At 36.5% G+C, this 13,495-nt stretch overlaps 1 protein-coding gene across 2 annotated transcripts in view; it reads right to left on the minus strand.

Moving 5' to 3' along the window:
- PYM1 (PYM1 exon junction complex associated factor) overlaps positions 1 to 13,495 on the minus strand; it is a 19,490-nt gene continuing 5,995 nt past the window's right edge. For both annotated transcript variants that reach the window (XM_039865627.1, XM_039865626.1), the window contains exons 2-3: positions 1,342 to 1,435; positions 1 to 937 (exon numbers count right to left, since the gene is read on the minus strand). In XM_039865627.1, coding sequence (XP_039721561.1) covers positions 454 to 937; positions 1,342 to 1,435 — 578 coding nt within the window. In that variant the 3' untranslated portion in view covers positions 1 to 453. The remainder of the gene's footprint in view (positions 938 to 1,341; positions 1,436 to 13,495) is intronic.

The following is a 13,495-nucleotide window of genomic DNA, read 5'->3' on the forward strand; positions in this document are numbered from 1 at the left end:
GACAATTTGTCTACTTGTTTATTCTGTTCTTTAAAAAAAAAAGTCATGGATGGGGGGGCGGGGGAAATAATCCATAAACACTGAACAAGAACCAAGACTCCAAGACTTGGGCGTACTCCCCCACCCTCAACCTCAGTTCTCCAAAAGATTCCCACCCTCCCAATTTTCCTTTGAACAAGACACCCAAATCAGCAGCAAAGGAACCTGGGGTAGTCACTGAGATTTTTGAACACTGGGAATGGGAGCAGGGAAAAGTCCAAAAAATAGCAGTTCAGAAGGAAAAGGAAGGAATGAAGGAGAGGTTAGGCTCTGGAGGACAGAGTTGGGCCATGAGAGGTGGAAGTGGGCCAGTATGTGGGGAGAGCCCTCCTGACTGCTGCTGCCCACATTCACCAGGATCCCAGAGAGCCCTATGGTTTGTTCTGCAGTCCATTCTCCTATTCCCCAAAGGCTTCACAGGCCTAGCTCCAAGTCCTCTAGCTCCTCCTCCAGTGCCCTCCTCCTTGCTAGCTTCTCCAGCTGCTCTTTGCTAGGCTGGCTGATTTCCCCAGCCTGGATCCGCTGCTGCAGCTCTTCCACCTGCCGAAGCTTCTTCTTTAGGTTCTTTATCTTCTTAGCCTTCTCAGTGGTGGCAGCTGAGTCAGGCTGGTCAGAGGCAGCTGTAGGGGCTGCCCGGGAGCCCTGTGGAGCACTGGGGAGTTGGGCTGTCTCTCCCAGAGATACTTTGTCGAGAGTCCGGCTCAAAGCCTCTGCCTCCCCTTTCTCTTGCTGCTGCCGCCTTTTCTCCTTCCGCTTCAGATTGCGTTTAGCTGTTTTGGAGAGGCCTGGTTCACCACCTTCAGGCCTTGATGGGGTGACAGGAGCAGTGGCGTCAGGGCTCAGCCCTGGGGGCAGTTCTGGTTTACTCTTGAAAAACTTCACATACTTGTTCTCATACCTGCAAGGAACAGAAAATGTCAAGTTTCAAAGAATCATTGACTTTTCCAGCCCTTTTCTTAACCTTCCAAATCACTTCACCCTTTTCATCTCGCTTCCTAACTCTCCCTTGGTCCCTCCCCAACTTTCCTCTGTTTTGCAGGTGGTAGCGGCGTCCCTAGGTCTCAAGGTTCCGGATCTCTCTAAATGCTATTTGGAGGTTCTGATGAACAGAGCCATAGGAACAGGACTAGTCACTTGTAACCCTCCCTCATCTCTGAATCCCAACCCCCTCCTCTCCTTTCTCAGATAGTTGTCCTGCCATTCCTGGGATCAGAAGATTCTTCCCTGAACTCACAGGCATACTTGTTCTTTCTTTCTGTAAGGACCCTATCAAATACTCCCTCCTCACTCCTAACCACGCACACTGGGACCTCCTCCTGGGGCACATAGCCTTCTTTCACCCTCCGCTGCTTGCGCCAGGTCCCGTCAGGTCGCTGTGTTGAGGCGATGTACTTGCCTGAAATGAGAGATTTAAGTTGGAGTGTTACTCTAATTACCAAATAGTTCCCAAAATGAAAGAATGCACGAATGCACGGTTTCCCTCAGCACCCATCTGGGCTACTAAATGCAGCCATTAAGGCATTCTTTTCTCATATCAACCCTCGGTTCCTCTCTCATTATTTACTGAGCGCCTCTACACTATAATACACCATCCCTGCCCTCGGGGAGTTTCTATTTTTATAATCTAGTTAGCAAGACAAGACAGGAACAGGAAGTTTTTAAAAAATAGGACAACAGCATGGGGACATCAAAAGGCAGTAAATGAGTAAGAGGCTAAAAGGGGGTAAAAACAAGGAGAAATGACCAGAGAAGATGTAAGAAGGGTAAGTTTTATTAAGACGGATAGTGAAAAACAGGTCAACTTTTAGAAATCCATACTACAGATATAAAAGCATCCATGCATAAAGATATAAAGAATGTTTGTTGCTGCATTAGTTAAATTAGCAAAATGATAAAAGCAATTTGAATGGCCATGGAGAACTGAACAATTAAATTGATGTGGATCACTGTGCTGTTATGGAAAAGAATTTTAGATATAAATGTACTGACTTTGAATGTTCATGATATACTACGTGAAAAAGCAAGCTGCAGGATAACGGGTACAGAAGTGATCCTCAAATATTTTTTATTTCAGGATTCCCCCTTATATTCTTATTTTGCAATATTATGCATTTAACTATGCAACATTTAAAAAATCATATTTGTTAAATTCATCAGAAAAGTATCGGGAAGCTGTCAAGTTCAAAATGGCAAATATAATTTTTCCAAAATTCTAATGTTCACTTGAAGGCTTGAATTTTCTCATTGGCAACATATGCTGTCAGTTGTTTTCCTTGAAATAACAGGCTCACTTCCTTCATTTTCAGGAAACTGCCTATCGGATGGATACTCAGGTCTGAATTACTAGTTTGTCAGTGGTTCTTTCAAGTTTTATGAAAAAGAAGCTAATTTCACTTGCAATTTGGAAAACTGCACCAGGGCTTTTCCTTGACACACCATCTTCAGTGTGCGGCAGAGTGTTTCACGCTTACTTCTCGTTTAGTCCACAAAGAACATTAAAAAGATGTGTAACCTCCAGTTATAAGATGAATAAGTTTGGTGACTATAGTTAACAAAACTATATTGTATACCTGAAATTTGCTGAGAGTAGAGCTTTAATGTTCTCAAAATGGTAACCATGTGAGGTGAAGGATGTGTTAACTAATCTTATTGTGGTAAACATTTCACAATATATACATGTATCATCAAATCTTCATATTGTACACTTTAAACTTATACAATGTTATGTGTCTGTCAATTATAACTCAATAAAATAGGAAAAAAGAAATTGTGTCTTCAAGGGCTAGGTTTTAATAAAATTAACAATTTTTATTGTATCATCAAGGGTATTAAGTGAAACTAGCATTATTTACTATAAGCATATGGCAGTGAAGACTATAATGACTAGTATAGCTGGTGTCACCACCTTGATTAGTGCTAAGGAACCAGCAACTTTACCCGCCTCTGCTTTTCCATATTAGTGCAAATGTCAACCCAGCAAAAAGGCAAATAACACCTTAGTATATTATGAAAATCGTTATGCTTGCAGACCTTCTGAAAAGGTCTTACGGAACCCCAAAGGGTCCTGGACAACATTTTGAGAATACTGGTGTAGAGTGTTTCCATTCTTGTTGGGGCAAGGAGCATCCTTTAAAGGTTCACAGAGTCTGTGTTAGGGGCAAAGAGAAAGGTATGGAAGGACACATACCAAGAGACCAAGCCTTTAATGCTGGTTACCTTAAGAGGAGAAACCTGGAAGAAGAGGTGGTAGAAATCATTAACGATTTATATATATACATCGTATTACTCTCTTTTTTAAGTATATGGGCCTCCCACACGGATTATACATTGTTACATGAGTTGGTTTTTGTTCAAAATGCAAGTATCATTAAAAAAATTAAAACTAAAATAATATGCTAAACAAAATGGGTAAGATTCAATAGCTAGAAGGGATGGGAAAAAGAACGAACATGAGCAAAGAAAGGTATAGATGCGGGAATGGGCATGTAGTATTTAAAGAACAGAAAGTAGAGTAGTCCAGGGAAACAGACAATTTATGTTAGGGAATAATAAGAAGCCAGGTTGAAAATAAAAAATGGGGCAAGATCTTAGAAAGCCTTAAAAACAGATCAAGGAATTTCAAATTTATCTGGTGAATAAAAGAGAATGAGGATGTTGTTTACTCAGCTGTAACACTTTAGAGACAAGAGTAAAAACTGAAGAATGAAAAAACTGAGAGGCTTCAGGGAGGGAGGACTGAGACAGAGCTGGGCTTTAAAGAAAGAGTCAAACTAAAGTTAATGAGAAAAGGGAAGCAGAATGGACTCTAAACAGAAGCTCATTCTAAAACAAAATTTCAGGCATGTGAATGTGCATGGCATGTGAATGTGTACGGCATGTTCAGGAGACAGTGACTATACCAGTCTGGCTGAGTCAGAGGGCTGGTGTAAAGTAAATGAGGGGAGGATGTTCATACCTTGAAATGCCAGTTAAAAGATTTAATATCTGGCACATAGTATGAATTCAATAAATATCTGTCAATCGAATGATTTTTTTTTAATCCAAAGCAGTGCCTTAGAGCAATTAATCTGGCATGAAAAGAAGGTGAATTGGAAAAGGAAAACATTGGGGGAAATCAGTTAGGAAAAAAGGATTGCAATAATCCTGGCATAAGGGACAGAACAGGCAGAAACAGTGAGAATGGAAAGAAAGAGAATGATGTCAAGTACATTATCAAAGGATAAACAACACTTGGTAATTCACTGATTGTGCAAGGGGTTAAGGTTAGGGAGTTAAAGTCAAAGATAATTCAAAACATTTTGTTTTAGTTATTTTAATCTTGAGGATTTAGCATAAGGAAATAGTTCCAACAAGAAAAAAACAAAAAAAGAAAAAAGGAGAATCATATAAAAATTATGGCATTATGTATAAATAGCTAAAAATTAAAAACAAACTTCACATCCAGTTATACAGGAATGGTTTATAAAACATTCATTAAAAATGATTTAAAAAATTTTAAATCATGTAATGTGACATAATATAAAACATAATTAAATTATGTCGTAATTTCAGTTTTGTTATGCATATTTGTAAGTTTAGAAAAGAATGTGCAATACGAAGTTATGTTGGTGATTAGATTATAAATATCTTTTTCTTTTTATGAATTCCCATTATCGTTGTTATATTATGGGTTTTTTTAGGTTTCAAACCTATATGGCTTGGAGAATAGGTACACAAAGAGTGAAATTACTTTTGACCAAGTGATTATAAGGATTTTATGGAAGATACAGCATCTGTTGTGATCTTTGGAAAATGAGCAGGATTTGGACAGGTGAATGCTATGAGGAAAGAGGAGAAAGGGATGTATTTCAGATTTTTGGGATGACATAAACAAAGGGACAAATTGGACTAGTAATGCTCCTACTTAAAATTCTTCCTGGATTCTTGTTGCCCTCAGAGTATGTACGTTGAAACCACACACAAAAGTCCTTCTTGACCCAGCTCTTGCCTGTCTCCAGACTCTTAGCACCCAGTCACTCATATGCTTTGCTCCAGCCACTGAAATATTCACAAATTTCACCTCAAGGTGTCTCTATTCTGACGTTTTGCTTTTGCTTCCTTTTGCTTGGAATAGACCTTCCTTGATTCAAATGTTAGTTAATTCCTATTTATTTTTAAAAATCGAGTTCAAGTATAAACTACTTAGTGAAATCTTCCCTGACCTACCCACCCCATCCCAGGTTAGAAGTTGCCCTTTGTGCACCCACAGCACCTGTTTCAGCCTTTATCATGCTCTAAGGTTTAAAATAATTATTTGCTTGCTTCAGAGCAGACACTTTGTCTTTGATATTTGATGCAAAGGGCTTGGCCCACAGAAGACTGTAATTAATTCAAATTAATAAATAAATAAACTCAAGTATCATATTACAGAATAGCAAGAATCCAGAATATTTTGGGCAAAAAGCATATGTAATGGGAAAAGAGACTAAAGGTAAATTAGTTAGAAGATGAAAGGTATCCAATTTCCTCTTGAGCCTGCACTTGAGCTTCAGGCTGTAGAATACTGAAGGCCAACAAGGGAGTACAGATGATCTCAAAGCAATGCTTTAAGATTAACCTAAAAATGTGTAAAATAAACTAAAGGTAGAAAAAAATGAAAGTAACAGCCTCAATGTGAGAAGACCTGATTTAGATGCTCTGAATGGGTACTGAAAGGAAAATGAAAGAAAAATTCATCAGGAAGAATAAGGATCTGAAGACTGCCAAGATTTCGATTAGAGAGAAGAATAACTGAAAGTGCTAAAGTGAATTTAATCTGGTGCTTTTCACATGTACTCTCTTATTTTTCACAATATACCTGTGGGCAGGTAGGGCATTTGGTAATAACATTTATTCACGCATGGATTTTAAATGTTTATTGAGCATCTGCTCTGTAACAGGACTTAGGGATACAAAAATGAATAAAGCAAGGGTCTAGCCTTCTTGCAGTATGCATTCTGGTGAGGAAGAAAGGTAATAAATAAGAACACAAATGAACAATTACAATATCACTTTTTAATGTGGAAAATTTGGATAATAAAAACCACTGATATAAAGTCCAGAGAAGACAACTTTATGAAAATAACTGATTCAGTTCTACACAGGCAGTGTTTTACATGGAATTAAGGAGAAAGGGACAATGCTAAGTAACATATATTTAAGTAAACTGCAGAGATTACAGTCAAAGCTTTAAGACTAGTAAACATAGAATGTGAGAAAAGATAGGGCAGAAGAAATTTCTTGAATGACCATCCTAACTGGAAGCCCTCAGAGATACAAATAGCCCATTATCACAAAGGAGCACCTATTCTGTTATCTTGGTTCCATTCCGGGGCCTTGATAGTATCCAAAGGTAAAGTCAAAAAGAAAGAAGAGGTCTGGCGATTCCTACCCCTAGAAATAAAAACCAAGGGCAGAATATTAGGATTTTCAGGTAATATCTTTGAGTCAGAAACTACAGATTAGAGGCTGCTACTATAACAATTTTATAAGCTTTGTTATTTCCCCACATCTGCTGTTTTATAACTCTCAATCTGTTTCTTTAAACTGAAAGGGACTTGTTTTCAGGGATGGCAGGAAGACGGTGAAGAAACAACACAGCAAGCTTGGGAGAACTCCACGCAGTTAGGTGGATGTGACTGTTAAAGGTGTGTTGAATCCCTGGGACCTGCTTCAAGTAAGAAAAGAGATCTGAGTCACAGATCTGAGCTTGAGGATGATCTCAGGGCCAACAATTACAAGACCTAGGTGTGGTTTCTAACATAGAAAAAATATGAAAAGATCCAATTTGGAGGAATGGTCACGATCATGTTACTCAAGGAAGGTGTCAGCAATAAAAGAAAATGATTCTAGGAAAGAAGAAACAGGACAATGCTACGCCATTGAGACCCAAAAAAATTTTAAGTAAAAGCAGGTGATTAACAGTATTAAATACTGCAGAGAGATTAAGAAAAAAAAGATTTTTGGCACTCTGGAAAGCTGCAGTTATCGCCAAGAATATTGCCTTAGAAAAGTATAGTGGTTAGAAGCCCGACTACAAATTAATTAAATGCAATAAACTACTGAAAGCCTCCTATGAGAAAAGTACTATACAAAGTGCTACAGAGATTAGCAAGGTAAGTAAAATGGTCCCTACTTTCAAGAAATTCACAGTCTAAATAAGGAGGGTGGGCAAGTTAGGCAAACAAGGGATAGAATAAAAATATAAATGTCTTAAGCATCCTAAGAGACATTCATACATACTGACAAGAGATTTCAAGAGAATAAATGATCACACCCTGTGTGATGGGGGAAGGTGACATAAAATCATGAAAATCTTGACCTTAAAGACTACGTCGTAGTAGTAGTAGTAGTAGTAGTAGCAGCAGTAGTAGTAATATTGATAAATCAGCGGCTGATATTTCTGCAGGCAGAAGAAAGAAGGAAATGGGCATTCTAAGAGGAATAACAAGCAAAATCATAGTAGTGGAAAACTCACAGTATGTTAAGAACTATTAGAAAAGAGCATTTATTAATAAGTAGCTACAAAAACTTTACATATATTATTGAATCTAGACAATGGGTAGATATTATCATCTACAGCTAAGAAAACAGTCAAGAGGTTAAAGACATGTTCAAGATCACAAAGGCAGAGTGCACCTGCAATCTGAACTCAGTTCTGATAACAAAGTTTACACATCAGCACATTTACTGTTGCGCCTGTCTTATACTATGTAGCCCAGCTTCAATGGAGGGTATAGGCAGCATCATAGTATGTGATAATACTTTACTAAAAAGTGGTTTGTGCTCATATTAGTGAGTAGTATCTTGAGTGTTAGAGTGAATGGTCCATATTGAAATTTTATAGTCAATTCTGGAAAGATAATAGGAGCTACCTTCTATTGAGTGCTTGCTTCATGCCAGGGACAGTGCTCATTATTTCATTTTCACAACTCCATGAAGGATTATTCCAGTTTTAAAGATGATGAGAAATTTAATAACTACTGACTTTGCCCAGAGTTACAAAGTCAGCAAGCTGTAGCAGAATTCAAAACTCAGGCTGTGGGTTGCAAAGTAGTTTTTATACCACTAGTGTATATTGTGTTGAAATGAGGAAAATAAAAAAGTTAAACCTCACTAATAATCAAAAAAATATATAAATTAAAACAATAAAACATTTTCATTTGTCAAAGCAGTAGAATTTTTAAAGATGAGAATACCGCTGGGTGCGGTGGCACGTGCCTGTAGTCACAGCTACTCGGGAGGCTGAGGCAGGAGGATTGTTTGAGCCCAGGAGTTCCGGGCTGTAGCGCTCTATGCCTATCCGATGTCCACACTAAGTTCGCACTAAGTTCGGCATCAGTATGGTGACCCCCGCAGGAGCTGGAGACCACCACGTTGCCTACGAAGGGGTGAACTGACACAGGTCTGAAACAGAGCAGGTCAAAACTCCCATGTTGATCAGTAGTGGGATTGTACCTATAAATAGCGACTGCACTCAAGCCTGGGCTCCAGCCTGGGCAACACAGCAAGACCCAGTCTCTTTTGAACCCCTCCCTGCTTTAACGGAAGCAGGTACCTCCTACACATTTCCTGTATCTCCCAACTAAATAATAATAATAATAATAATAATAATAATAATAATAATAATGATGATGATAATAATAATAGATGAGAATACCAATGTACAAAAAAGTGGTGAAACTGAACATACATATATTGTCAATGGTAAAACCTTTTAGAAAGCAATTTGGCTAATATAACAGAGCATAGATAATCCTATCATTTTCCAGCATTTCTCAAAGCTTTTGTTATATGAAACACTAGATGTCCATAAGACATTAACAAGAGTTACCTAAAAAAATTGTTAAATAAGTTTGGGAAATTTTAGGTTAAACATAGAAAAACTATTTTGTTTTTATCAGCAAGACTTAAGTCAGTTTAATATGTTCTTATTCATGTGAATATCCAAGATGGGAATATGGTTTACAGTGTTTCCCAAATGCACTTGACCCCAGGAAACTTGTTTTTATTTTAGTTATTTTGTAGCACATCTCACAGGACTAGGAAGTGTTCTGAGGATCATATTTTGGGAAATACAGCCATTTGGTATCATCTCAATTATGTTAAATATAGATATGCTATACATGCCCAGAAAGAAAAACTAAAAGAAAATGTAACTGTAGTCATCTTTGGGTTCTGGAATCAACATGAATTAATTTTATAATTAATAAAAAAATAAATGTTTGTACCCTCCAACCCAGTAATTCTACTTCAGGAAAATATATCCAAAGAAAATAACCCTAAATGCAGGCAAAAATTTATGCACAAAAATATTCATAGAGTTCTAATAATAAAAATTCTGGAAACATCAGTAAATTCCAATAACAGAAGAAAGGAAACAGAGGGTATGTGCTCAAACAATAAAACACTCTGCCAGTATTTTAAATGATGTTTACGAATAGTTCCTAATAGCAAGAAAAATATTTATGTCATAAAGTTAAATTAAATTAAAAAGATATAAAAGTTCATATACTATCTGTTTAAAAAATGTTTTCAAAAGGCATGGAAAAAATAAAGATCAGAAGGCTATATGCCAAATTTAACAGTGGACTCTCAGTAGATGAATTATACTGAACAAAAATTACATAACTAAATTTGTACTTAAACAGCAATAATCTGATAAGTGTGTCAAATGAACTGAAACAGAGAGACTGGAGATAAGACAACTACTTAGGAGGTCACAGAAATATTAACAGCATAAAAGAAACTAGAATTTTATCAAGTACTTAAAATGACCCAAGTACCTATGCTCGATATTTTGCATACATAATCTCCTCTAATCCATATAACAGTAATAATTATAGAACCATTTGTTGGGCACTTTCTATGTGCTAGACGTATACATTATTTCATTTAATTTTAATTCTCGCAACAATCCTATGTTTAGGCATTATTGTTCCTATTTCACTGATGAGAAAACTAAGGCTTAGGTTACCAAGGCTTAAAATTCTCAAGGCCATATAGCTAACAATTATTGAAGATAGACTAAGTAAGGGTAATGGCAGTAGGAAGAGAAAAATGGTATCTTGACAACTGATGTGTGTGGGACAAGGAGCAAGAGAGAACTAAATGATGCAAAACATTCCAATAGCAGCAAAAATACCTAGTGCTCTGATTTTTTGGTTTTCTGTATCATGCCCTAGTACAAGGAACAAGGGCTCCTTGAAGAAATGGCTGATTCTAGGACTGGGGTAGAAATATACAAGATGAGCCTGCAGCATCTTCTAGTGCCAGAAAGTAAGGAAGAGCTAAAAAAACAAAAACACAAACCAACTCTGATTGGGGTATGCCAAAGGGACACAGGGCCAACTAAAAGAGCTCATAATGTCCAAAGTGGGAACTTTTGAGCAACAAAATGAATACAATAGCACTGGATTATAACCCAAATCTATACTGATATAAATAAGTGAATGAATAAATACATGAGAGAGAAGAGATAAATCTCCTGTGCAGAAGAATTCCAAATATATATATGTATGTAAATACTCCATCCTTAAGGAAGGGAACACAACTCTCTACTCTCGAAGTGTGGGCTATGATCTTAGACAAGAAAAATTTGAAGAAGTTCATCAACACCAAACCAGTATTATAAGAAATATTGGGGGGAAGAGAAAATAAAATGTTATAGAGACTTCTTTAAGAAGAAGAAAAAATATATGTTAAGAAGAAAATATATTGCAAAGAAAAAAAAATTCTCACTGACAAAGGCAAACACATAATAAAAGCACTGGATCGACCAATACTAAAACTAGTACAAAAGTTAAAAGGCAAAAGTAGGAAGATCATGTGTAATTAACAACAGTAAATTAAGAAATACAAACACACACAAAAGAAGTAAAAAATAATGACAAAAATATAAACGTGAAAGAGGTGAGTAAAATTGTAGTGATTTTAGAATGTGTTCGAACTTAAGTAACCAACTTAAAATAGATTGCTATAAACATAGATTGGTATATACAAAGTACATGTAACCACAAAGCAAAAATCTACAAGAGATATATAAGAAATAAAGAGAAAGGAATCCAAACACAACACTACAGAAAGTCATTGACATAAAAGAGAGCAATAGAGTAAGAAAGGAACAGGAAGAAAAAACAAAAACAATCAGAAAACAATAAAATGGCATACATACCTATCAATAATTAATTTAAATGTAAATGTTCCAATCAAAGACAAAGAGAGGTAAAGAATATGTGGTACATGTATACAATGGAATATTACTCAGCCATAAAAAAATAAAATCTTACCATTTGTGACAACACAGATGAACCTAGTGGGTATTATGCTAAGTGAAATAAGTAAGATCTAGAAAAACAAATACTATATAATTTCACTTATATGTAGAAACAAAATAAACAAAACAGAAACAAACTCATAGATGCAAAGAACTGATGGTTGCCACATAGAAGGGGTGTTAGAGAGCTGGGTGAAAATGTGAGGGGATTAAGAAGTATAAATTGGCAATTACAAAATAGTCACTGAGATGTAAAGTACAGCTTAGGGACCAGTCAATAAAACTGTAATAACTATACATGGTGTCAGGTGTGTGCAAGACTTATTGGGAGATCACTTCGTAATTTATATAAATGTCTAACCACTATGCTGTACACCTGAAACTATTGTAATATTGGATGTCAACTGGGATTAAATTTTTTTTAATTTTTTAAAAAGGAAAAATAAGTATGGGCTATGAATACTGACTTTCTTCTAAAGAGTACAGTATGGAAAGAGAGGGGAAAAGAGTAACTTTTACAGTGGAGAAACCTTACAAAACACTACCTCAGCCAGGTCATCATGGTCCATATCAACACTAAAAATTCACTGTGATACTATTTACTCTTGACATGATATAATGAAAATGTCACTTTACCTCTATGGTTAACCCCCAAAAAATACATAACCCCAGTCTCATCATGTGAAAAACATCAAATTCCGATAGAGGGGCATCCTACAAAATACCTGACTTCTCAAAACTGTCAAGATCATCAAAAACAAGGAAAGGCTGAGAAACTGTCACAGCCAAAAAGAGCTTAAGGAGACATGAGAACTAAATGTAATGTGGTGTACTGGATGGGATCCTGGAATAGAAAAAAAAAAAAAAAAGGTAAAAGCTAAGAAATCTGAATAACGTATGGACTTTAGTTAATAATATATCAATATTGGTTCATTAATTGCAATAACAGTATCATACTAATGCAAGATTTTAATAATAGGGGAAACTGAGTATAACGTACACAGGAATTATATCATCTCAAATTTTCTATAAATCTAAAAATGTTCTAAACATAAAGTCTATTTAAAATTTTAAGAAGAGCGAGAAAGAGGCAAAAAAATGATGCAAAAAGAAAAATTGATCTTGGGTTGGCTAGAACAATGGTGCCTTTAACAGAAATAAGGAAGAAAAAAACTGATCTTGATTTTGACCAGATTGTATTTGATGTGTGACTGTATATCCAGGAATGAAAGCTATTCACCACACAATTAGGGGAATTGGCAACTCAGGAAATGTTGGTGCTAGAAACAAAAATTGTAAAGAGTTTTAAGAAACAAATAAGCAGTGAGGAAATGGAAATAGTATGCATAGTCCAGATACTCAAGAAATCAAGCTGTGTACAGGAAAGAAACAAATGATGGGCCTTGATTTTTCAATGAAATAGAAAGTGAGGTCATTTGCACATAAGAGAGAATTAAAAGCGAGGATCGCCGAGAATTAAAAAGGTTGGGGAAATAGCCATGGCAGAATGTAAGCAAATCAAGAAAAAAGAGTTGGAGAGAAGCTGTGATCTTGGCAGAAGTTAACAATAAATTATGTTATACTGGATCTACTAGCTTCTGTACTTTTTCTCTAGCCATACACTGTGGCCTAGAAGCAGAAGTCAAGAAAAAAGTTGATGGGTATGATTCAAGATAACAGAAGTGTCTACTTAGTACAGAAGATCAAAATGAATGAAGAAAGCAATGAGGATAGTATCAAAGTGGCTGGTAACAGAAGTCTAACAGGGCAGCATGAAAGGTAATCATGAAGGTACTGGTAGATTCAATGAAATGGTTAAGGTCAAAAACCAGAGAACCTAAGGAGGGAAAAACGCTGATTCTATGGGTATGAGGTAGTGAAAAAGGTGACTTAGAAGGAGGCTAAAATAAGTGATGGGAAGCACCTGAAGGAGAAGCAGTATCATAGGAGAAGTCCAAGTTGTAGTGATTCTGATGTGTAGCTGGTTTGAAAATACGAAGGAAAGTCAATGGTCTCATGCTGAGCAACCATAAGATCAGAGTATCCCAAAGCTGCTGCGGGTACCAGGAATGAGAGCAAGAAACAGAGTGGAGGAAAATATATGATGTGATAGGTCTGGGTCCCTGTAGGCAGTAGATGATGACCCTGAGGTTTTAGAGAAAA

The sequence above is a fragment of the Pteropus medius genome, unplaced genomic scaffold, assembly GCF_902729225.1.
Source record: "Pteropus medius unplaced genomic scaffold, Ma_sr-lr_union100, whole genome shotgun sequence".
Classification (NCBI taxonomy): domain Eukaryota; kingdom Metazoa; phylum Chordata; class Mammalia; order Chiroptera; family Pteropodidae; genus Pteropus; species Pteropus medius.